At 41.8% G+C, this 26972-nt stretch overlaps 1 protein-coding gene across 9 annotated transcripts in view; it reads left to right on the top strand.

The window, feature by feature from the left end:
• LOC115150204 (lethal(3)malignant brain tumor-like protein 4) overlaps positions 1-26972 on the top strand; it is a 133045-nt gene that overhangs the window by 98209 nt on the left and 7864 nt on the right. For 8 of the 9 annotated variants that reach the window (XM_029693323.1, XM_029693306.1, XM_029693300.1 and 5 more), the window contains 3 exons: positions 7001-7170; positions 18570-18632; positions 19483-21337. In XM_029693323.1, the coding sequence (XP_029549183.1) occupies positions 7001-7170; positions 18570-18632; positions 19483-19638 (389 nt within the window). In that variant the 3' untranslated portion in view covers positions 19639-21337. Of the gene's footprint in view, positions 1-7000; positions 7171-18569; positions 18633-19482; positions 21338-26972 lie in introns of those variants that run through there. The other variant, XR_003867071.1, reaches the window with a different exon arrangement.

The following is a 26972-nucleotide window of genomic DNA, read 5'->3' as shown; positions in this document are numbered from 1 at the left end:
GAGCCCTGAACTAGAGTATAGCTGCGGGACTCAGCCAGCACCACAGTGTGTGTGTAATATGTGACAGAGCCATCCCACGGACCCCAGTACCCAGCTGAGAGGACCCAGCGGGCCCCACAGAGGGTGACGGAGTGTCTTCACTTCACATACGCATCTGATCTGCTACCCCTGAGGAGCATGCAGGGTCACAATGTTCCAGCTGACCACTCAGAGCACACACACACACTGGCTCTCAGACACTGCTCAACGATGAGTCATGTGCAGCACGATGAGCAGATCTTTTATTTTCAGCTGTGGCTATTATCTCATTATCCTGCTTGTAAAAATTCTGGACACCGATTTGAAGGACAAAATAGCTGAATTTGATTACCTCTGCTTCTTTGTTTGACGTGTGCTTGTGTTAAGGTCTAGAGGAGTAACGTATCTAGATGTATAATAGCTCACATAACAATCACAGTACAGGCCACTTTACTTCGTTTGCTTTTCTTATAAAATGTTATAAACGACCCAGAGTACTACCAATGATTAATCACCTGGAACAGCCAATGACTCAGCAATGAATCTACAGTTGGCAGTGTTTCTTTGTAGAAAACAATAAAGATCAATGCTGTTACACAGTGGATGCAGATCCCTTGGGGCTACATGCTGTAGAAAAAAACAACAACGGGTTTTATTTGTAAAATGGCCATGGTATATGCAAATGGTTGCATATGTAATATAACGATACCGTCTTCAAAAGCGTTAAACATTAAGCACTGCCTCTTTTTATATGAGACTAAATAATGCCTATTTTCCAGAAAAGACCATGAAAATTAGGACTTTAAAGGTCCAATGCAGCCGTTTTATCTCAATATCAAATCATTTCTGGGTAACAATTAAGTACCTTACTGTGATTGTTTTTGACCATTTTAATTGAAAACAAACAAAAATAGCAAACAAGAATTTTGCTAGAACTGTCTAGGAGTGGGGAGAACTAGCTGTTATTGGCAAAGAGGTTTGGAACTCTCTCTTGTTGATCTATCAACCAATTTACCACCTGGTGATGTCACCAGGCAGTCCAAAACTCCATCCCACCAAAACAGGTTGACATTTCAGGCTGTCTTTTCTAACAGCTCTTACACTAAAGGGGCATGATCATCATTTTCACTATGTCATAGTATTATTCCAACCTAATAGTGTGGAATTATATATATATATATATAACACAGAAAAATCATGTTTTTGACTGCACTCTGCCTTTAAGTAGCATCCTCTACACTAATGGCGTGTCATGTTTCGCGGTGGATATTGAGCTTTAAAGTGATTTGATCGCAGCACCTATCATTTGTTATTCATTGTTCATCATTAGTTTCATATTTAAAGGAAACAACACAAGACATGTATTTTTATGAGGTGAGTTATTTATTAATGCCAATCTGTATTTGAGGTGCTGCGGTTTGGAGGTCTTCCCTTTGTGCCACGTCAAGACTTTCAACCTTCATTCAACTTTGATTCAGTTATATCACCTTCACATTATTACTTATCATCAGAACATGCGTCTTCAGCGATGCAGCCTTTCAGAACTGTGGTTAAGAGCCATTTGAATTTTGACTGACTAAATCGGCTGACGCACTTGGCAGAATGGATTCTTCTTCCCTCTCTTCTATTGTAATGACCGATCAGGCCTGTTTTGTGAGCAAGATGGAGGAGGAGCAGAGATGGATTTAACAGAGATGACTGTGACATACCTGGGCAGAAAATTGTTATATTTGGTCAAATTTGGTCCTGAACTGCAGAGAACATCCCCAACGTCGGTAGACTCCACTGGTCCGTGACATTTTGAAACCGTATGAGCTGCACTGTATTGGCTGAGGATGAAAAGACTCTTTAAGCTTTCCCGCTTAAGTTGTAAAAAAAGTTTGAAGATTGAATGTCGGTTTATCATTAACGTCATCATAATTGATTATGCTTACTAATAACCATAGGAATCCATCTAATTTATCATAAGTAACCTCAGCATTTTCAAAACAAATATTGTATTCTACTAATCACGATTTAATAGTTCCATTCAAATACACAGTGTGAGGTCGGCACTATCGCGTCATTAATGCTGCGAAACATCACATTGTTCTGGTTTCTACCTGGCGGTACTGCTATCATCAATCCAGTTTCTACCTGGCGGTACTGCTATCATCAATCCACTTTCTACCTGGCGGTACTGCTATCATCAATCCACTTTCTACCTGGCGGTACTGCTATCATCAATCCACTTTCTACCTGGCGGTACTGCTATCATCAATCCACTTTCTACCTGGCGGTACTGCTATCATCAATCCACTTTCTACCTGGCGGTACTGCTATCATCAATCCACTTTCTACCTGGCGGTACTGCTATCATCAATCCACTTTCTACCTGGCGGTACTGCTATCATCAATCCAGTGACCACAAGAGTGCCTGCATCACTGGGGGCATGATAGTGGGTGTAGTTGAGTTGTGTGCTTCAATGTGAAACCGGAGGTCTGCTGTTATTGACACGTTAGATTAGATTAGCTTTTGTTAGCTCTAGCGCTAACCCGGCAGAAAGCAAATTGGTTTCTCGGTGGCGGTGTGCAGGTAGTCCGTATACGGTTAAAGCGCATGCAGACTTTGGTAGCAGCAGTCTGTTTTGAACTGACAGGAGTTTCACGCTCAGTGGGGGATAGAAAGATGCAAGTTTCACCGCAACGGGGGATTCTCAGAATGTTTTAAGTGTTTGCCAGGAAATCCATTTGTTTTGGTCTGTTAGCGCAGTGTTTGAAGTCCTGGGGCTCGCAGCATTACAGAATCAAACTGCCCTGACTTGTTCACAGGACTCCATAACTTTCGCATTCAGGTGTAGGTAAATCAGTCAGTTGCACTCAATCATTTAAATACGTAAATAACTTGAGGAGGCTTCACGGTCCTACTGTCACAGATCATGGGAGTGTCTCACCGATGTAGAGTGTTGGTCTTCTGACGCGTTGTCAAGCTGTCTGGTATTTCTAATGCAGTCTCACACACACACACACACACACACACACACACACACACACACACACACACACACACACACACACACATTATTATCTTGTATTATAATTATTATCACACGGTAGAGTGTCAGTCTACTGACGCGTTGTCAAGCTGTCTGATATTTCTTACACAGTAACACACACATATATATTATTAATTTGTATTATTATTATTACACACACACACATATATATATATATATATATATATATATATATATATATATATATATATATATTATTAATTTGTATTATTATTATTACACACACACACACACACGTTGAGATGTTTAGTAATGAGGGAGAAGCCATCCCTGGAGCCAGGCTGTCTGCCTCCCTGTCTCCCTAGTGAGACACACCATGTCTGCTCTGTCCCCCCTGCACCTCACTCACTCCTATACCGCCCCAGAAGATGGACACCACCAGACATTAACATATCTCCAGTGCTCCTGTCTGCTGACTCTCCACACGTTTGAAATTCATCTCTTCTCGCCAGTAACATTTGAGCAAGACGCTTCCTCGGCTATGCCCACAGGGAGGGGGAAGGGGGTACGCCTTAAAAGGCCCTTTATGTTTTCCTCTGCTCCCTCTCTCCCCCCGTAGCCTAAAGGCTGGGAAATTTCACTCAGATGGAGGGGTGTGTGTCGTTGAAACAAAGCAGACAGATCCAAAACACTGCAACACAGTAAAGCCCCTGCTTTAGATAGAAACATTGCCATGGTAACTACTGTACCATTGTCAATTTTCTCCTGAGCTTGTTATTTTGATGAAGCAAAATAGGGCAGGGTAATTGAATTTGTTTGTCTAAAAATACGTACATAATAATGTTCCTGTTCTTTTCACATAGATTAATACCTTTTCAGTTTGATCTCTTCTGTCGTCCAATCAAATAGCGTGGTGAGGGTACGCCTTATTGTTTTATTTGTAGAAAACACAGGGGGAGGATGTTGGTTCTAGAATAGGAGGGCCAAATGCTGTCGGCTGCATACTGCCCGTTGTGGTTCCCTGGCTAGATTTCCACCTACGAAAGAAAAATATATTTATTTGTGTATTTTTTTTATTTACTGAAAAAAATAAATGGGTTTGGAAAGATAGGCTACGTTACAATCTACAGGACATTACATGTTAAAGGTAGACTCAGGGATATGCCATCGATGCAGAAAGTAAACAGCATTGTGGGTAAATGTATGCAACAACTAAGAGCGTTGAAGCTCGATGCTCAACTTCTCTGCTGTTTTGGTCCTGTGGCTACCATGCTGTAACAGTGTGAAGCGAACCCGTGCACATGCGTAGTACTGAGTGAGAGCGAAGTCTTGCATCTCTCTCATCTCAATATATGCAGTGCTGCTCGTGGCAACTTCAAATCGCAGTCTACCTTATCTTATTTCTATTCTGTTTTTGAAATGCACCAAAAAGAACAATAATTTTTGTTAAGTTAAGAAACACGAAACACTTTGTTTTCAGTTAAAGCATTATAATAAATATTGATTACAATCAAACCTATTTGCATTATAAAACTTGTGTATCTGTGTTTTATTAATCAGCCTCTTGCGGGACTTGATGTGGGTATTTCAATGAATCACTGGATAACATTATTCAGTTCTTATTTCCTTCTTCCTTCTTTAAATCAAAAAGTAACATCACTCCTGCAGCATATTTTACTGAGATTCAATTCTCCCTGCAACTTCACCAGACTGCTGCTGTGTTCACTGCTATGTGACCCTGAATGGCACATGAAAAGGGCTTGAATTTCTTGTGCGGCTCCCTCAACACTTTTTTTTTTGTGGGGGAAAATAAATGTCTCTTCCATTCATAAAGGTTGCAGACCCTGTGCTAAGGTTATCCAATCCGTGTTCCCTGTCTAGTTTCTCGGCCCTATATTTTGTTGTGGCGTAATTGTGCGCTCCCCATTACGGGGCTGTGCCGTGAACTTCCTTTCTCTAAGGGCGCTGTACCGTGGCACCATGATCAAAGTAGGCCTGTGTTCCTGTAATGACATTAAAGCTTTCTGTGTCGCGCCTGTTTTTTTACAAACAGGAAGGAGATGACTGGGTGTTCCCATGTCATATTCAGACTGTGGCAGGGTTTGTGGCTGTGTCTGCTGTCGGCAGGAAGTCAACTAAATGGCGGGAGCTCTAGAGTTGTTTAATTGTATACAAAACAATTGTATTAGGTCTTGTCATCTCAAAATCCACAAAATTAACTGACTTTATACTGTGACCTTTTAGAACCTTAAACTGTAATTGAACCATTATCTAACTAAATAAAAACCATCTTAATTGGACAGCACTTCAAAGCTATTGCGTTGTCTATGCAAGTTATTAGATTGTTGGTAATAATACCAAACAACACTGTAAAATGTAATTGGACGACTGCTTCAAAAGGTAAGAGCAGAAGTGCAATAGAAAGACAATTTTAGTTGAGACAAGCAGAAGAAAGGATACTATATCTGTTTACATTGTCTGCATGTATTCCAGTTCTCACGGAAATCCCCTCACACTATACCATATGATTGTGTGCAATATAACACTGATGACACACTGATTTCAATCTTAATCATAATAATGATCTTGAACTATTAAAAACCCTTTGGAGACTGTGTAGGATAAAGATTTTAGTTATATTTGGCCAATCGGAGCAGCAAACTTAGACAAATGTCACAGTTGACAAGCGTGTCAAACTCATCTCTGCTCCGTCGAGACATCGCTAGGAAACAACTAGAAGAAAAACAGCATGTCCTGTATCTGACCCTGTTCCTGCTGTCAGTACATACACAGAGAGAGAAACACACACACACACACACACACACACACACACAGACACAGAGAGAGAAACACGCATTCACACACCCAGAAACAGACAGACACACACACACACACAGAGACACACACACAGAGAAACACGCATTCACACACCCAGAAACAGACACACACACACACAGAGAAACACGCATTCACACACCCAGAAACAGACACACACACACACACCCAGAAACAGACACAAACACACACACACGCATTCACACACCCAGAAAGACACACACACCTAGAAACAGACACACACACACACACACACACACACACACACACACACCCAGAAACACACACACACACACAGACAGAGAGAGAGACACACACTCTCTCTCTTTCTCCCATACATACTGACACACACACACTGACACACAGACCCACTCACACAAACACACACTCAAAGCTCGCCCCACTTTGTGCTGCCTGCCAAAACTCAGGGTGGATCTTGGTTATAGAAAGGGCATTTTAGCCTCTTCATCAGTCAGTCCTGACAACCATTAGTGCATCCCCTGGTCCATTGGCCTACTAACAACTCAGGAGCACTTCATTCTTATCTACCGCTGTGTGCTACGGTTAATGAAGAGACTGCACTGTGCTGTCAAAAGGGACTAAGTAATGGATTATTCCTTTACTCCTCTGTTTTGGCACAATGGCATAAGAGTATTAGAAATGTTAAGATTATTGGAAAATAAGGAAAGGAAGCTGAAAGCAAAATGCTTTGTTCGTTGATGCACTGCAAAATCAAAAGGAAAAAATAGCTAAAGTCTTAGGTCTGTCGCTTGACTTTACTACTGTGTGCGTTTTTTACACTTGAATAAACACTCTTTCTCGCTCTCCCTCTGTCTGTCTGAGTCTGTCTGTCTGTGAGAAAGAAAGTGATCTCACTCATTCACTAATAAGTAAGCATTTCACTGTAAGGTCTACACCTGTTGTATTCAGCACATGTGACTAATACATTTTATTTGAGTGGCCAGACGGAAGCCAGTGGCTGACTCACACAATGCCAATGCAACATTGAATAAAAACTCTTTCTCGCTCTCCCTCTGTCTGTCTGTGTCTGTTTGTCTGTGAGAAAGAAAGTGATCTCACTCATTCACTAACAGTCACATTGGCAACACATTAATAACATGTATACCCTCCCTCTCTCTTTCCCCCTCCAGAGAGCAGTCTGGACAGCCTGCAGCAGGCCCTCCACCAGTCTGTGTTCCTGTCAGCCATGTCGGCTCAACCCGGACGGGACCTACCCCTGTGCTGGGAGCAGCACTGCAAGCTGCTGCCTGGGGTGGCCGGATTGCAGGCCAGCTGCGTGGCCCACTGGACCGTGGATGAGGTGAGAGCACACACACATCCACACGCTCATGCATACAGTCGAAGTCGGAAGTTTACATACACCTTAGCCAAATGCATTTAAACTCAGTTTTTCACAATTCCTGACATTTAATCATAGTAAAAATTCCCTGTCTTAGGTCAGTTAGGATCACCACTTTATTTTAAGAATGTGAAATGTCAGAATAATAGTAGAGAATAATTTATTTCAACATTCCCAGTGGGTCAGAAGTTTACATACACTTAATTAGTATTTGGTAGCATTGCCTTTAAATTGTTTAACCTGTTGAGGACAGACGTTCCGCCTGCGGAACCCCTAGCCAACAGCCAATGGCATCGCACGCCGCGAAGTACAAAACCAACTAAAATATCACAATTCAATTTTCTCAAACAATCAACTATTTTTCACCATTTTAAAGACAAGACTCTCGTTAATCTAACCACATTGTCCGATTTCAAAAAGGCTTTACAGCGAAACCAAAACATTAGATTATGTCAGGAGAGTACCCTGCCAAAAATAATCACACAGCCATTTTCAAAGCAAGCATATATGTCACAAAAACCAAAACCACAGCTAAATGCAGCACTAACCTTTGATGATCTTCATCAGATGACACTCCTATGACATTATGTTATACAATACATGCATGTTTTGTTCAATCAAGTTCATATTTATATCAAAAACCAGCTTTTTACATTAGCATGTGACGTTCAGAACTAGCATACCCACCGAAAACTTCCGGTGAATTTACTAAATTACTCATGATAAACGCTCACAAAATACATAACAATTATTTTAAGAATTATAGATACAGAACTCCTTTATGCAATCGCGGTGTCAGATTTTAAAATAGCTTTTCGGCGAAAGCACATTTTGCAATATTCTGAGTACATAGCTCGGCCATCACGGCTAGCTATTTTGACACCCACCAAGTTTGGGGCGCACTAAACTTAGAATTACTATTAGAAAAATTGGATAACCTTTGCTGTTCTTCGTCAGAATGCACTCCCAGGACTTCTACTTCAACAACAAATGTTGTTTTGGTTCCAAATAATCCATAGTTATATTCAAATAGCTCCGTTTTGTTCGTGCGTTCAGGTCACTATGCGAAGGGTGACGCGCGAGCGCATTTCGTGACAAAAAAATTCAAAATATTCCATTACCGTACTTAGAAGCATGTCAAACGCTGTTTAAAATAAATTTTTATGCTATTTTTCTCGTAAAATAGCGATAATATTCCAACCGGGCGACGTTGTATTCATTCAAAGGCTGAAAGAAAAAATGGAGTAGTCTCGTGACCGCGCATCTCCAGTGTCACTGTCCCCAGGCTGACCACTTACAAATTCTCCTGCTGTTCTTCGCCCAGAGACAGCAGACACCCCATTCCACTTTCAGGCGGCTTTAGAGAGCCAATGGAAGCCTTAGAAAATGTCACGTTACAGCACAGATGCTGTATTTTCGATAGAGATGCAATAGAAGGACAGCAAATTGTCAGACAGGGCACTTCCTGTATGGAATCTTCTCAGGTTTTGGCCTGCCATATGAGTTCTGTTATACTCACAGACACCATTCAAACAGTTTTAGAAACTTTAGAGTGTTTTCTATCCAAAAAGTTTCTGGGCAGGAGTAGTAACCAGATTAAATCGGGTACGTTTTTTTATCCGGCCGTAAAAATACTACCACCTATCCCAAAGAAGTTAACATGGGTCAAATGTTTCGGGTAACCTTCCACAAGCTTCCCAAAATAAGTTGGGTGAATTTTGGCCCATTCCTCCTGACAGAGCTGGTGTAGGCCTCCTTGCTCGCACACACTTTTTCAGTTCTGCCCACAAATGTTCTATAGGATTGAGGTCAGGGCTTTGTGATGGCCAATCCAATACCTTGACTTTGTTGTCCTTAATCCATTTTGCCACAACTTTGGAAATATGCTTGGGGTCATTGTCCATTTGGAAGACTCATTTGCGACCAAGCTTTAACTTCCTGACTGATGTCTTTAGATGTTGCTTCAATATATCCACATAATTTTCCTCCCTCATGATGCCATCTATTTTGTGAAGTACACCAGTGCCTCGTGCAGCAAAGCACCCCCACAACATGATGCTGCCACCCCCGTGCTTCATGGTTGGGATTGTGTTCTTTGGCTTGCAATGTCCCCCTTTTTCCTCCAAACATAACAATTGTCAATATGGCCAAACAGTTCTATTTCTGTTTCATCAGACCATAGGACATTTCTCCAAAAAGTACAATCTGTGTCCCCATGTGCAAACCGTAGTCTGGCTTTTTTATGGTGGTTTTGGAGCAGTGGTTTCTTCCTTGCTGAGCGGCCTTTCAGGTTTTGTCGACATAGTACTCATTTTATTGTGAATATAGATACTTTTGTACCCGTTTCCTCCAGCATCTTCACAAGGTCCTTTGCTGTTGTTCTGGGATTGATTTGCACTTTTCGCACCAAAGTACGTTCATCTCTAGGAGACAGAACGAGTCTCCTTCCTGAGCGGTATGATGGCTACGTGGTCCCATGGTGTTTATACTTGCGTACTATTGTTTGTACAGATGAACGTGGTACCTTCAGGCATTTGGAAATTGCTCCCAAGGCTCCCAGACTTGTGGAGTTCCACAATGCTTTTTCTGAGGTCTTGGCTGATTTCTTTTGATTTTCCCATGATGTCAAGCAATGAGGCACTGAGTTTGGAAGTAGGCCTCGAAATACATCCACAGGTACACCTCCAATTGACTCAAATGATGTCAATTAGCCTATCAGAAGCTTCTAAAGCCATGACATAATTTTCTGGAATTTTCCAATCTGTTTAATGGCACAGTCAACTTAGTGTATGTAAACTTATGACCCACTGAAATTGTGAAACAGTGAATTATAAGTGAAATAATCTACGTTCAAACAGTTGTTGGAAAAATTCCTTGTGTCATGTACAAAGTAGATGTCCTAACCGACTTGCCAAAACTATAGTTTGTTAACAAGAAATTTGTGGAGTGGTTGAGAAACAAGTTTTAATGACTCCAACCTAAGTGTATGTAAACTTCCGACTTCAACTGTACATACACACATGCACCTGTGAATCGATAGTTGAAATGATGTAGAAAGAAGAAGTGACATACACTCATACAGTTCTCAGACACACACACACAGAGACCCGTTGACGTATGCTTGATAATCGTTGAATCCCAAACCACCCCCTGGCCCCTACAAACTCGCTCCGAGGGACATCCGTTGTCATGTGTTACTGACTAAACGCTGATGGTGACTTCCAGAGAGTGGCAAGGGGATCATTAAACCTATCGGGACATACTCCTGACTTCAATCATGCAATTAATGTTCCACTTTTAAATAATAAATAAAACAAGCATGAAATTCAAATGAACAAATCTGTCATTTTTCAAGATTTAAACCTCAGTAACAGTTAAACATTTAATTTGGGAGTTGTTTAATCTGTTGCATTTGTCAAGTCTGGATATCAGACATAAACAAATGTACGTCTCATATAATTAATTATACACGCCTCTCCTTTTGTTTCAAACTCCAGACATATCGCAGTGCTTGTCGGGATAACACTTTGCTCTGAAGCCTGCAGCCTTGCAGGCTCGGTCGAAGTGGCTACCTGAGGGTCTAATTAGCCCATACGCCAGGTGTAGGGGACAACCTGGTCCTGGAGGGCCGCAGGCACTTCATGTTTTTCATTTAACCAACCTGGAAGACCAGGTGTGTTGAATTTAGGCAATCACTGAACTGATCAATTAGCTCAGTTGATCAGGTGTGGTGCCTAGTTGGAACAAAATCCTGCAGTACCTGATGCACTCCAGGAACTGGGTTGTCTATCCCTGCCCTACACCCTTGATAAATGTCACTCCCTCAGCTTTGGGACACTTGTGCAAATGGTGCAGGCGCACGTGAATGAAACAAATGGAGGGGTGAGGGGAAGGGAGTTATTTTGAGGTTCATCCGATGTCTTACCTTAGTTTATTTATTCATCTGGTTTTGTATCTTGTATAGGACATTATAGGTCCTTATAGGCCCTTGTATAGGTTATTATAGGTCATTATAGGCCCTTGTATAGACCCTTGTGTAACCGATGTGAAATGGCTAGTTAGTTAGCGGTGGTGCGCGCTAATAGCGTTTCAATCAGTGACGTCACTCGCTCTGAGACTTGAAGTAGGGTTTCCCCTTGCGTTGCAAGGGCCGCGGCTTTTGTGGCGCGATGGGTAACGATGCTTCGTGGGGTGTCAGTTATTGATGTGTGCAAGGGTCCCTGGTTCGAGCCCAGGTTGGGGCGAAGAGAGGGATGGAACCTACACTGTTACACTTGTATAGGCCCTTGTATTGTTGAGTTTGCTGTACATGTGGCTTGCTGCAGTGTAAAGGATTCTATTAGCCCTTAGTTCACTTATATAAAACCTTATTCCCTTTATATGAAAGTTTGTTGTGTAACCCAGTCGTCTGTCAATTGGGTTTATAGGGAAGCGGTGTCCTCCCTCATGTAAAGTACTGTCCAGTCTGTCTCCTTTCCACTCTGTCATTTCTCTTCTACTGTTGATATCAGGCTTCATGAGCTTGACAAAGGCACATCACCATAGCAACCAGGTGTGACCGTAAACTTTGACACTAGCAACCAGAGAGCCTCGTGGTAAATAGACTCAGAGATTTGACTGTTTGTTTACAGTTGATGCATTGTGGGCATAAAGGAGAGAGTGGTAGAAATGCAATGGTAATGTGTAGGCGTATGAATAATGTTTTCAATCATTTTATTGATGTGGTTAGTCCTCGCCGTTCCCTCAGTCTGTTCGACTAGCATCATTTCTTAGTCCCTTTGTATTGTGGTTTAAACCTGCTTTGTCAAGCCAAATTGATATCAGTCCAAATCTATTGAAATTTCAGCCGTCACTTGAGAAAAAGAAAAATCCTTGGATGTTTGCCTGTCTGGTTAGAGTACGAGACTCAAATGAAATATCAGAAGCCCTCAGCGAGGCCGCTCCACTCTTAAGAATGAATTGACACGCCTACGTACCCGTCTAAACGGCGTGCGCAATACGGCCAATGCCACGATCCTCCTGCGGTTGCTAAGCACTCTCTCTTCATCTCTGTTGATTGATGAGATAAGGGAGGCTACCGGACATAATGTGATTATTCCCCTTTCACTACACACACACACACACACTCACACTCACTCACACTCACTCACACACACTCACACACACTCACACTCACTCACACTCACTCACACTCACTCACACTCACTCACACACACTCACACACACTCACACTCACACACACTCACACTCACTCACACTCACACTCACTCACACTCACACACTCACACACTCACTCACTCACTCACTCACTCACTCACTCACTCTCCGCTCCTCGCTGCCGCCACTGAGCATCTCCAACAGTAACGAAGGTCAACACACCTGTGTTACGGGTTCGACTATTTTCCAACTATTGCGGGTACCAATGAGGCACACCAGGGGGAAGAAAGAGAGAGAGAGAGGAGGGAAGGGCAAGATAGGAAAGAGATAGAAGAGGAGAGAAAGATCTGGCCCCAGCACAGATTGAAGAGAGAGATGCTACAGTAGAGGTAACCAAGACTATCTCTGAACACACAACAGCAACGCAGTGTTGTGGGACATTCAGATATATATTGGGAACGTTATTATTCATAATAACAAATCATGTTAATTCCAAAGAGGGTTATAGTTTGAATGAACAAATGGTAATTGGGCTACAGTCCTCCAAAGAGTTTGATTTGGCTAATGAGAGGCAAGGGGGGGTCACCTGGGAAGGCAGTAGGGTTAGTAGGGCTGAAGCAGTGAAGAGAGGTGGCTTGCTGTGTTACCTGTGTGAATGTGAAATAATCAGTAAAGAAACCCAGCATCCAAGATGCAACATAAATATATTAAGTTGAACAAGCGCACCCCTCTGACGTCTAGAATAAGGCATCACGTAGGCTTCATGACGTTTCAATCTGCAAAGTTCAGTGTTGTGCCTGCCGAACATGGCCCAGGCTTGTCTTGTGACAGCAACCTGCAGAGAGGGGGAGGATAGAATGTCATTGAGTTTTACCGGAGGTGGAAGTTTTGTCTTGGCGGTTGTGGGGATTTGGCAGAGTGGAAGGCGTGAGATTGCAGTAGAGAGAAAGAGAGGAGGACTGTAAAATGATCGACTAGAGGGAGAGGAGCACTGCTTGTGTAACACCCCCCCCCCCCCCAAGCCTACAGATGTTTCATTTACATTTTTACATTTTAGTCATTTAGCAGACGCTCTTATCCAGAGCGACTTACAGTAGTGAATGCATACATTTCATTTGATGCATTTTTTTTTTTACTGGCCTCCCGTGGGAATCGAACCCACAACCCTGGCGTTGCAAACACCATGCTCTACCAACTGAGCCTACTTCACCCATGCCCCTCATAGTCAGGAAGTCCTTAGCCGAGGTTCCATAGCTTAAACCTATAGCTTGATAGCCAGGAGCAGTACTGAATGGGCACATTTCACTATCACCAATCGGCCAGAACTTCTCCAACCAAACCAGTAGCTAATTGATTGGTTTTAGCATTGCACCATGTAATAGCAGACACTATCATCCAAAGCACTGTGCATACATTTTTTTTTTTGATCCCTTTGTGAATTGAACCCACAGCCTTGACATTGTTAGCATCACACTTTTACCTACTGAGCCACAGTTCTGGAGCGTCAGTATCTCCTGTATCTTCATCAACCCTCTCATACACATCTATTAAGATGTTACGTCCTGTGCATTTCACATCTCCTTTCAGCATTCAGCTGGACATACTGTAGTTAAGATTCCAGAAACCCAGGCTGAATCTTTCATTCATGGGGTTCATTATCCTGCCAGCTCTTGATCCCGATCATATCTATTCACTCATTCCACTACAGTGACTGTAACCCATCTGGCATTCAACTCCCACAACCCCCCTCTCTCTCTCTTTCTGACTATCAAAGAGCGAGAGAGTCAAAGTTCTTCAAAAGCGGCGCTTTCAAACGGAAAGGTCAATGTTTCAGGCCCCTTTGCCTGGACTCCTGCGAGGCCAATTATAGCCCATCATATTTTCCTAAGGGGCGAAAGAAGAGAGGGTGTCAGCAGCCGATGTGGAGGAGAGGAGAATGTCCTCTTGTGCCACCCTCCGTGGGAGTAGTGCTGGGAATCTCACTAAATTGCCATGGGACCAGCCTCGCAAAGGCTCTGGTCTAAGTGTGCTACTCTCTCGCCCAGGACTGTAACATGCTTCTAATGCTCTAACCACTCCTGCCACACTTTAACACACACCGGCTGGAGATGTTTACCATGCCAATATGGCAGATGAAAACACTTGGCTTACTGCGCCATTTGCATTTGTAGCGCTGGAGCACATACTAGGAAATGTATGTTGTGTTAGGATGAAGCTTGGATCAAGGAGGATGGATGTTGACCAGGATTTCTGATTGTTTGGGAAAGGTTTTCAAAAGTTACAAATTGATATTGTTGGTAGTAAATGGGTGATGGTGTACCTAAAGTGATGTCATTGGTAATAACATCCTCACAGGCTGATGCTTTTGAAACTGGAGAACTGTTTTGATTCATTAATAATTCCAGCACAAATTTAGATTTCCTGATTTGAATTCCAACCCACTCTAGAAATATGTCTTGATCTGGGGTTTTTTTTTAACAACTTTCATAAATAGCATTTAGCTAATCATGACCCGGGGACTGCAGTATGTCGCAGTTCAGATGTCTCTCCTCACTGTAATGTAGACAGACACTGACATTACTCTGTCTGTCTGTCTGATGTCGAGGCCAGATATTTCACATGTCACTCAGGTAGCAGGCAGTCCGCTGCAGCTAGTGCTAGCAGAATGATTCAGCCTTGGTAGACCTACCACGGCGGACCTGGATTCAAATGGTACCTGTTTGCTTTCAGATACTTAAGCTGTGCTTGGTTGAGCTTGAATTAAACGTGCAAACTCCACCCATCTGGCACTCCAGGTAGGCTAAATCAAATGCTCAAATTATTTTAAAGAAAACAAATAGTATTTGAACCCAGTACAGGCTACTGGCCAGTTCCTTCAAGGAGCCATGTTGAGACGCTGTATTTTCATGATTCTGCATAGTAGAGATGGAAACTCTTGGAAACACCTTATTGGTCTCCACAGACTCATAACCTGTAGCGACAGCATCCTCTAGCTCCATTGACATCTATGAACACTGACATTCAGTTGCTGTGCCTTCTAGCCACTGTGGCCTTGTTCAGATTCTCTTGAAATGCGCTCTTCCTTCCAGTCATGTCAGATAGGTGATTACTTCAAGGAAGGCAGGAAGGATCCATTTTAAGAACAGGGCCTGGGTCTGAGTGGAGAGAGACATCTGTGTTTATTTTTGTACTGGCCAGTGATGCGGGGTGAGGTAATAGATTTTGGGAGGTGTTATTTAGGTGTTTTAGCGGGGTGAGGTCTGAGACTTGACCAAACTGCTGTTTCATAATCAGTCCTATAGATCAGCTGTTTAGCACACCCTCATGTAGCACGAATGCAGCGAGTGTTGTCTCCAATGTGTGGCTTTTGTTTTATCCGCTGGGGCCATGCTCAATACATTACTTCTTTATTTCTTGTTTTATCATTGTCGAGAAGGAACCTGCAAGTAAGCATTTCGTTAAACAGTGTGTATCCTGTACATACAACTAATAAAAGTTGAAACATATCCATTTGCACAGAAATAATCACCTTGCAGTCAGTCATCCCAGGGATTTGAACCGGCAACCTTCCAGTTACTGGCCTTTCTCTCTAACCTCAAGGCTACCTCCAACCCCACTTAAAGGCTAATTATAACTGTTGTCAGTGAATTAGCTGGATGTTTTCTTGGTGTCTGGTAATTTTGCCTGATGGCTAATTTCCATGTTTTCATTATGGTAAGAAGGAACTGACAGAGGAGGAAGAGTTACCTTGTTATTTTCTGGGATAATTAATTTAAGTCATTTTCACGAGCGTTTTCAATGTAGCACTTTACGCCCCGCCATCCCTTTCATTCAATTTTTTTCAAAGCATAATTTGACAAGGTTTTGGCAGGCCTACTGGCTTTCTATAGTCTATTTTCTTACTTCAATGGCTCCCTGCAGATAGTCCCCTGTTGTAAAGCAGTTGATATCCATCATATATCAGCTTCTGGCTCTCTCTGACCTTCCTGAAATACCTGGGGCGTTATCCCAGGACCAGCTGCAGTCAGGCCCACTAGAACCCCAGCTAACCTAGGCTATTATTGGAAGATTCCAAAGCTTTCTCCAAAAAGTTTGTTTGCTCACTTGGTTTGCTCTTTCCTCGCCTGTAGCTCAAACGGTTCAATAGAAGTCAGAGGCACTGGACATGGATTGAAAGCTATCCCATAATTTTGTGTCTAGTTCGCCTTAAATTGTTAGAAATTTGGTTGCTTTTTAAGCCTTCTTTTAGTATCGCTGGAATAGCAATTTCACTAGCTTCTTTAGAGTGTCAGGAAATGTCAGTGCCCACAGGCAAACGGTTTCTCAATATCAACATGATTTGTTGTTCTGACTGGCGATAATGAGACGGGCTGTAGATCACTGATCTCACTGATGTCATGTTGTTTTTTCAGATTTTCCTGAAACCCTTCATCATAAGGCTTAAAAAACTATTTCATAGGAATGACATAGCATATGTCATGATCAGTCATGACTTGTTATGTTATGTTGGCCTTATGACTGGGAGAGTTCAAGCAAAGTGTTACTATGGTAATTACACAAGATACAGTTGAAGTCGGAAGTTTACATACACCTTAGCCAAATACATTTAAACTCAGTTTTTCACAATTCCTGACATCCTAGTAAAAATTCCCTGTCTTAGGTCAGTTAGGATCACCACTTTATTTGAAGAATGTGAAATGTCAGAATAATAGTAGAGAGAATTATTTCAGCTTTTATTTAATTCATCACATTCCCAGTGGGTCAGAAGTTTACATTCACTCAATTAGTATTTGGTAACATTGCCTTTAAATTGTTTAACTTGGGTCAAACGTTTCGGGTAGCCTTCCATAAGCTTCCCAAAATAAGTTGGGTGACTTTTGGCCCATTCCTCATGACAGCGCTGGTGTAACTGAGTCAGGTTTGTAGGCCTCCTTGCCTGCACACTATTTCAGTTCTGCCTGCAAATGTTCTATAGGGTTGAGGTCAGGGCTTTGTGATGGCCACTCCAATACCTTGACTTTGTTGTCCTTAATCCATTTTGCCACAACTTTGGAAGTATGCTTGGGGTCATTGTCCATTTGGAAGACTCATTTGCGACCAAGCTTTAACTTCCTGACTGATGTCTTGAGATGTTGCTTCAATATATCCACATAATTTTCCTCCCTCATGATGCCATCTATTTTGTGAAGTGCACCAGTGCCTCGTGCAGCAAAGCACTCCCACAACATGATGCTGCCACCCCCGTGCTTCACGGTTGGGATTGTGTTCTTCAGCTTGCAAGCCTCCCCCTTTTTCCTCCAAACATAACGATGGTCATTATGACCAAACAGTTCTATTTTTGTTTCATCAGGCCAGAGGACATTTCTCCAAAAAGTACGATCTTTGTCCCCGTGTGCAGTTGCAAACCGTAGTCTGGCTTTTTTATGTGGGTTTTGGAGCAGTGGCTTCTTCCTTGCTGAGCGGCCTTTCAGGTTATGTGGATATAGATACTTTTGTACCTGTTTCCTCCAACATCTTCACAAGGTCCTTTTCTGTTGTTCTGGGATTGATTTGCACTTTTCGCACCAAAGTGCGTTAATTTCTAGGAGACAGAACGCGTCTCCTTCCTGAGCGGTATGTTGGCTGTGGTCCCATGGTGTTTATACTTGCATACTATTGTTTGTACAGATGAACGTGGTACCTTCAGGCATTTGGAAATTGCTCCCAAGGATGAACCAGACTTGTGGAGGTCTCCAATCTTTTTCTGAGGTCTTGGCTGATTTCTTTAGATTTTCTATGATGTCAAGCAAAGAGGCACTGAGTTTGAAGGTAGGCCTTGAAATGCATCCACAGGTACACCTCCAATTGACTCAAAATGATGTCAATTAGCCTATCAGAAGCTTCTAAAGCCATGACATAATTTTCAGGAATTTTCCAGTCTGTTTAATGGCACAGTCAACTTAGTGTATGTAAACTTCTGACCCACTGGAATTGTGATACAGTGAACTATAAGTGAAATAATCTGTCTGTGTAATGCACAAAGTAGATGTCCTAACCGACTTGCCAAAACTATAGTTTGTTAACAAGAAATTTGTGGAGTGTTTGAAAAACGAGTTTTAATGACTCCAACCTAAGTGTATGTAAACTTCCAACTTCAACTGTACTTGACATTGAGACGGTCTCCCAGACGCTAACCTGTCTGTCCTCTGCTTGTCTTTGTCCAGGTAGCTGACTTCATCCACTCTCTCCCCGGCTGCGATGAACAAGCCAATCAGTTCAAAGAGGAGGTAAGAGGACACAACATCTGGTCCTCCTCTAGTCTCCCAGTCTGGAGTCAACTAAGAGTTTTTTAAGGCTTGTCTTCCTCCATAAGGCTAAGTAAATGAGGGGAAACATGTGAGGAGTAGCCTTTGCCATTATAGTTGTCCGCAACAAAACACCCAGAGGAATGGATTCCCCTCTTTTTCCCCCCTCCTCCCCTGTGTTTGGTCAGGGTTAGTTTGCGTTGAGAATTATACTGACGTAAGGATACATCACTGGAATCCAAAGCAATTAATTGGAAGCTAATAGCGGTAGTGATTAGCATTCCGAGCACAGCCATATTTGATTTGCCTCAGCTAATCTGACTACAGTATTTGCCACTGGTCTCTTGGTAGTTGAAATCCCTTTTTCAGCAATCCCAGTTGAGGCTCCACAGTTCAGTTGTGAAACCCTACCTCTTTAAAGAGTTATTGTAAATAACTCTCACGGTGCCCCCCTAACCCCCCCATACTAGTACTGTCTTTGCTGATAAATACTTTGAGGAAAAATGTACTTGATGTAATATGTTATCTTAAAATGAATGCGCTAATTGTAAGACTCAAATTTTTAAAATGTATTGTGACTGGCATGTCTAGTCGTTGAACAAGACATCACAAACTGATAAGTACTTGTTTACCATTTCATAAATGAAATAGGAATTGTATGAATAGTGTCCACTGATCAAACTGCTCGTACTCTATATAGTGACATATAACATAGGGCCATCTGTAGCCCTTAGAGAGTGAGAGGGATTTTTTTTACCTCTCTCACTGGGTTCAATTGACTGCACATCAGCTGTTGACCCATGCTGTAATCTGATTGGTTGTCTTCCAACAGCAAATTGACGGGAAGGCCTTGTTGCTGCTGACCCAGCGCGACATCGTCAAGATCATGAGTGTAAAACTCGGCCCCGCCCTCAAGATCTACAACTCTATCTTGATGTTCAAGCACGCTGAGGACAACCAATCGGCAGCCGACAAAGCCAACACATGAAGCTTCGGAAGCCACACCCACCCGACCCATCTTATGTGTCTGTCAAACACATAGATTTACTGTGTCGATTCATTCCAGACCCAACTCCCTTTACCCTTGCTCCTTCTCTTTGGCCTACAGACACTTCAGTTCAAGGACTTAAACTAAAGCCGATTAATGATCTGTCCAGACCTATGGACTTTCAGGTTACTGTGTGTGTGTGTGTGTGTGTGTGTGTGTTTGAGTGTCTCTTGGACACAGCCTCCAAATCTGCCTTTAATACTCAAACGTAGGTGTCATGAACGTAGGTGTCATGAAGGTTAACTCAACGAAACCCGCATTTCCAGGTATACAGCACAGTTTTCTATGTCTTTTACGCTGTAACTTCTCCCTGCTTCACTTTCCCTTAAAGATGTGACAATCACCACCAACAGTATAAAGCCATGTACTACATCATGACAAACCTGTGCTTTTTCTGGGTCATCACGGTGCTACGTGTATTCCGAATACAAACAGTCTACATCACAGTACGGGAGTTGAACTCTGGTACCAGTTTACGATCTCTGTCTACCGACTCAAACTGAGATACATGCTGTTAACAGGTCGGCCATTTTGATTCTATTTTGTATGAATGTTAATTATGATATGTTACAGTACTTATATGGACTCACCTATATTTATTGTGAAAAATATCAAGGTGTTTGCATAGTTGAAGGAAATTAATATATTATATATGAGCAAATTGTTTTTGAAAATGCCAAAAGGGTTTTTGTTTTAAATTTTAAATTCAGAATTTATTTAATTTGATAATATTGATATTATTTTATTTGCACATTAGAAGAATGAAAAATAAGTTACGTTTAAGGAAAATGTAAAACCATAAGATAATTTTGAGCTGAAGATAATCTAAATAAGTATAATTTCTGTTATTATAATGTTATATTAGTTGAGATATCTTAGACTTACTTTTTGTGGAAACTGCAACTCTAGAGTCAGTTAACATGTATGTCTTTATTAAACGTTTGCTCCATTTGGGTAGACCAGGACCAATATCGTCTTTTTAGTTTTTACATTTTACCATTGGGGGTACGTTTTCTCAGTCACAATAGGTTGAAGGTGTTTTCTTATTATCGAAGAACAGCATACTTGCTCTTCTGCACTATTAAGAGTTTAATCTTATATTTTGCTATAACTTGGAATTGAATCTATGTTGAAACAAATGCTCTATCATTTGCTCTCTAGTCTTCATATAGATGTTGCTACTAAAATGCAACCAAACTCCATTGAAACTTCAGGAATGTGAAGAAACTTTTCACTGTACTTTCTGCTTTTTTTCCTATAGGGACTTTCTCTCTATCCCAAAATGTTGAGCATACAGAAACGAATATTTTATTCTGATGCTGCTCGTCTTTCTTACTGCTGTAACGTGCAAGACTGCTGTTTTAGTGCATGGAAAATACCGCTACAGTTTGGTACAACCTCCAATATGGAGGTAGATATCCGCCAAAACATATTTAAAAGACTCACAATCTATTTTGGGTGATATCTACCTTTATATATTGTTCCCTTATCTATGAAAATGACAACTAATTTAACCGTGAATATGGGCTGTACATATTTGTAAACCGTGTTTCTTACACTGAATTAACACTTTGTACAACTCGATGGATTCATATTACATGATTTCACAACCCAAATAAACCGTGCAAGGGCCCTGTCATCTCTGTTTTTATTCCAAGTCAAACTGCAACTTTTTCTTCTCAAGCTAATTTAGCATTATATAAAGATTTTTTTTTTTGACTACTGCAGTGCAAAGCCTCAATCCCAAACTGAATTCTAACTTTCAAAGTCCCCCTTTGACATTATTGTTATGTACTGAAATGGAAATAAATTGAATGTGGCCTGGAGTTATTCATCTGCAGATAGTGGTCTTCGAAATAGCACTTTGTATTTGATTTGCACAGCAGCGTGTTCGGGTGGACGGAGTCGACAATTGATTTGGATACTGCCAGTCCTGTGTGGTGTGACACGTTCAGTTCTGACAGCAAATGAGTCATCCACTGCTGCACAACCAGACTGACAATTTCTGGGACACACTTCCATGCAAATGAAACACTGCTGTGCAAATCAAATCAAATGTTATTGGTCACATGCACTGAATACAACAGGTGTAGACTTTACAGTGAAATGGTTACTTACGAGCCCATTCCTAACATTGCAGAGTTAGAAAGTAGGACAAATATTTGCGGGAAAAAAAGGAAATAGTAACACAAAAACAATAATGAGGCTATATGCAAAGAGTACCAGTAGTCAATGTGCAGGGGTATGAGGTAATTGAGGTAATAGAGCATGTACAGTTGAAGTCGGAAGTTTACGTACACTTAGGTTGGAGTCAATAAAACTCGTTTTTCAACCACTCCACAAATTTCTTGTTAACAAACTATAGTTTAGGCAAGGACATAATTTTTCCAAAAATTGTTTACAGATTATTTCACTTATAATTCACTGGATCACAATTCCAGTGGGTCAGAAGTTTACATTAAGTTGACTGTGCCTTTAAACAGCTTGGAAAATTCCAGAAAATGATGTCATGGCTTTAGAAGCTTCTGATAGGCTAATTGACATCATTTGAGTCAATTGGAGGTGTACCTGTGGATGTATTTCAAGGCATACCTTCAAACTCAGTGCCTCTTTGCTTGACATCATGGGAAAATCAAAAGAAATCAGCCAAGACCGCAGAAAAAAAATGGTAGACCTCCACAAATCTGGTTCATCCTTGGAATCAATTTCCAAACGCCTGAAGGTACCACATTAATCTGTACAAACAATAGTACGCAAGTATAAACACCATGGAACCACGCAGCCGTCATACTGCTCAGGAAGGAGACGTGTTCTGTCTCCTAGAGATGAATGTACTTTGGTGTGAAAAGTGCAAATCAATCCCAGGACAACAGAAATGTTCCTAGGCTATCATTGAAAATAAGAATTTGTTCTTAACTGACTTGCCTAGTTAAATAAAGGTAAAATACATTTTAAAAAAGAATCCGTCTTTTATGTTCTGTCTCTTGATGTAGTGTGCACAGTAAGCCTACGTATCAAATCTATATTGATGTGATCACTGTAACGAACCCTTATAGACATTGTGGATGGGTGTCTCTTAAAGTGTGTTTGGATGCAGTTATGTTCTGCACAGTACTGGAAATGGTGGCTTGAGAAACAAAGTCTATGTGATGTATTACCTTCTCCCCACTGACTTAAACTGTAATTAGAAGGTTCCCTTTAACTCTGTGCACTACAGGTAATGATCTAGTTACTGCAGTGTTCCTTTGATTAATGCGCGACTGAGAATGCAGATCCAGTATATATTCTTACCACTGGTAAAAAAGGTTTTATAGTGACCATAAATGTTATCACTTTTTTTTTCATCTGTGGGTTAAAGGTCAGAGTTATAATAACAGTGGAAATAAATGACTCTGGGCGTAAAGTAGGGAAATTGTTGGTGCAATTTCGCTCAGTGCAATATTCCCTGTTGCCTCTGGGAACAGTCTCTCTCTCTCTCTCCCCCTCACTTTCTCTTACTCTCTCTCTCTCCCTCTCATTCTCTTATACACACACACACACATACACTCTTACATTAATAACCCATTAATGGCATCCGAATATGACAAGCGCCCTGCCAAAAGTCCCTTGGTTTGTAAAGCATGAACAACAGCAGCAGCCTCCCTATGGGCAAGCAAACCCTTCTAATGCTCCAGCCCTGGTCATCAGCAGATGGTCTGCTGCTTTAGGTCTTTCTAGGAGTGTTATGGGGATACTCTGGTCGCAGAGCATTTTAATTATTTCTTCTCTCCCATGGTTGTGTGGAAGTGGAGGAAAGAGCCAGGGATTTGAGTATAGCAGTCAAACAGTACTACAAGGCATCAGACCAAGCACATTTTAGCTTGGACCGGATGGACCCAGGTGCTTTAGTGGAAAGAAAGGCAAGGCAGACATCACTCTTCAGGGAGAGAAACCCATTTTGTGTGTGTGTGTGTGCGCGTGTGTACACGCACATGCCTCTCCGTAGAAGAGCTCCCCAAACAAATCATTGTATGTCTTATGTGACACTAACGGATGACGAGAGGGTTTTCTCTTTGCCTCGAACAGCGTACCTCCCATGGTAAATAATAGTGTGTGGTGACATGTCTGTGCATGCTCTTTGAGTGTGTGTGCATTGCTGTGTGTGTGTGTGTGCGTACGTACACATGCATGTTCTTGGAGGTATTGAGGGCAGCTGGGAGCAGGAGAATGAATGGGATTCATGGTACTGTATGTTCCAACAGATGGAGGATATACACAGTGGACAAAACATTAACAATGCCTTCCTAATATCAAGTTGCACCCCCTTTTGCTGGCCCATGTTGACTCCAATGCTTCCCACAGTTGTGTCAAGTTGGCTAGATGTCCTTTGGGTGGTGAACCATTTTATTTTATTTAACCAGTTAAGAACAAATTCTTATTTATAATGACGACCTACCATTCTTGATACACACGGGAAACGTTTGAGCATGAAAAACCCAGCAGCGTTGCAGTTCTTGACACAAACTGGTGTGCCTGGCACTTACTACCATACCCCGTTCAAAGGCACTTAAATTTTGTCTTTCCCAGTCACCCTCTGAGTGGCACACATACAATCCATGTGTCAATTGTCTCGAGGCTTAAAAGTCCTTCTTTAACCTGTCTCCTCCCCTTCATCTACACTGATTGAAGAGGATTTAACAAGTGACATCAATAACCGATCATAGTTTTCACCTGGATTCACCTGGTCAGTCTATGTCGTGGAAAGAGCAGGTGTTCATAATGTTTTGTACACTCATGGTATAAGCTGCAGCAGAAGCTGCTCACATCAAAGGCAGAGGAGGTTCCTCCTTATTAAAGATCTTTCTAGGCACACATGGGGCTTTCTCAGCACTAGTGGCTGGTTCAACAGAATGGACCTTGTTAGCAGCAAGCTGCTTTATCTTTGAATCCAAGCGTAGCTGGGAAATTTGCTGGCTTGCCGCTATGTGGAGTTGAATTTAAAAGGATTTCGCTGTATGTTTTATCACACAGTGGATGAAATGTTAAGTGTAGTAGTATAGGCTACAAGTATCAATATGGATTGTTTTATGTATAGTTCATATATTGAGAGACCCCACTTCAAATGTGTTAATATGATGTCGATATGGGAGACCCATTTCCATCCTACCCAATTAGGTCTTAACTCTGGATATTGTAATGCATCTCCAATAGTCAATCATATATGTATAGTAGAAATCAGCTGCCCCATTTGCCCATACACTGTTATGGATTTTACCTGATCAATTGCTTTGAAGTTAGCTGCACTCATTGCAATTTACATAGATATGTTGCCTATAAGTTGCTCTGATGGAGTGCTTTTATATCTAATGGTCCTTGGAGAACAACTGGGTTCTCAACATTAACAAACGAATGAATGATTCAACTAATTAAGCGATCACATGTTTAGCTGATTCATTGGGTCAGTACTGGGCTGGATCAAAAGCCTCTATATCTATACTCTGTGGCTTGGACCAGGGCTGCAGAACACCAATGGATTACAATGGCTACATACAGCAATACCAATAGGCGGGTATGTTGTCGAGCAACAAAAACCTACACGTGCGTAACTATGGAGCAAATAGACGGGGTTGGCTTAGACCAGTGCTTCTCAATTATTTTCTGTTACGCCCCCCCTAGGAAGAAGTAAACATTTCGCGCCCCCCCAACTCTCCGCCGCGACTGTAAATAGTATCATTTGTCTATAAAATTGTTATAAGTACACCTCTGCATAACATTGTATTATTATTTTTGCAGCACTTGCGTCATCCAGCATGACAGAGACCATGTCTAATGCTGCAGGCAGTATCAGCTCCTCTGCTATGGAGTGGGGTTTTTTGCACTGAGCAATTTGGTACGCCACCTTATATGATGCTAACAGTGCTCGCTGGTTTACTGAAGTAGCATTCACAAAGCGGGACGATTGTTGACAATATTCGGCACGTTTTCGATGAAAAAACTCAAGCGGCTTATCAGCGTGATTGGGGTGTAATGTCTTTAAGTGACGCCTTAATTTATTTGGCTTCATGCTGTCCGCTGCCAACATTTTTTAGACACTGTAAACATACCGGTCTTTCCTCGTCTCCCACCGTAGTCACAGTGAAGCCAAGCGCTACATTCGCTTCGTCATATTTCCTCGTCTTAGCTTTCGGGAGACTTACGTTTGTCTCATTATCTCCGTCTCTCTCCGCCTTTCTTTTCATCCCTGTTAAATATTTTTCCATGTTGTCTCTTAAGGGTTTGTTATCTGCACTTCATATCTCCTGCTCTGTGCTGTGTGCTCTTGTTCGGTTAAAAAAAAAACTACTACGGGGCAAAAAAAAGCGTGTTCCCCGGGGTCACGCGCCCCCCCTGGCATCGCTCCGAGCCCCCCCAGGGGGGCGCGCCCCACTATTTGAGAAGGACTGGCTTAGACTGTTGACAACATCTAAACTAGATTTAGTCTCGATAAGTATTGAAAACATAAATACATTTGCACAATGAGCACTTGTTGTGTCTGAAATGTATCGTTACAGTTGTTGGTCAACTAGCTAGCAAATTTTAGCCATATTAGCATAGACATGACATCAGTCAAAACAAGACATGGTATTAATAACAAGATATACTGAGCTGAAACGAGCCACCTACGATTCCCCACAAGACAGCTTCTTGTCATTGTTGCTAGCTACAGTGCCTTCAGGAATTATTGTTACTCCTTGACTTATTCCACATTTGGTTGCGTTATAGCCTAAATTAAAAATGGATTAAATTGATAATTTTTCTCACCCGTCTACACACACGTAAAACGAAATGCTCTTCAACCCGTCCGCCCAACTAGCATCACTACTCTGGATGGTTCTGACTTAGAATATGTGCATAACTATAAATACCTAGGTGTCTGGTTAGACTGTAAACTCTCCTTCCAGACTCATATTAAGCATCTCCAATCCAAAATGAAATCTAGAATCGGCTTCCTATTTCCCAACAAAGCATCCTTCACTCATGCTGCCAAACATACCCTCGTAAAACTGACTATCCTACTGATCCTTGACTTCGGCGATGTCATTTACAAAATAGCCTCCAACACTCTACTCAGCAAATTGGATGCAGTCTATCACAGTGCCATCCGTTTTGTCACCAAAGCCCCATATACTACCCACCACTGCGACTTGTATGCTCTCGTTGGTTGCACACCAGTATTTCTACTTGCACATCCTCATCTGCACATCTATCATTCCAGTGTTAATTGTTAATTGTAATTCCTTTGCCACTATGTCCTA

This window comes from Salmo trutta, chromosome 2, assembly GCF_901001165.1.
Source record: "Salmo trutta chromosome 2, fSalTru1.1, whole genome shotgun sequence".
Lineage (NCBI taxonomy): Eukaryota > Metazoa > Chordata > Actinopteri > Salmoniformes > Salmonidae > Salmo > Salmo trutta.
The sequence above is the reverse complement of the archived record's forward strand: the minus strand, read 5'-3'. Positions and strand labels throughout refer to the sequence as shown.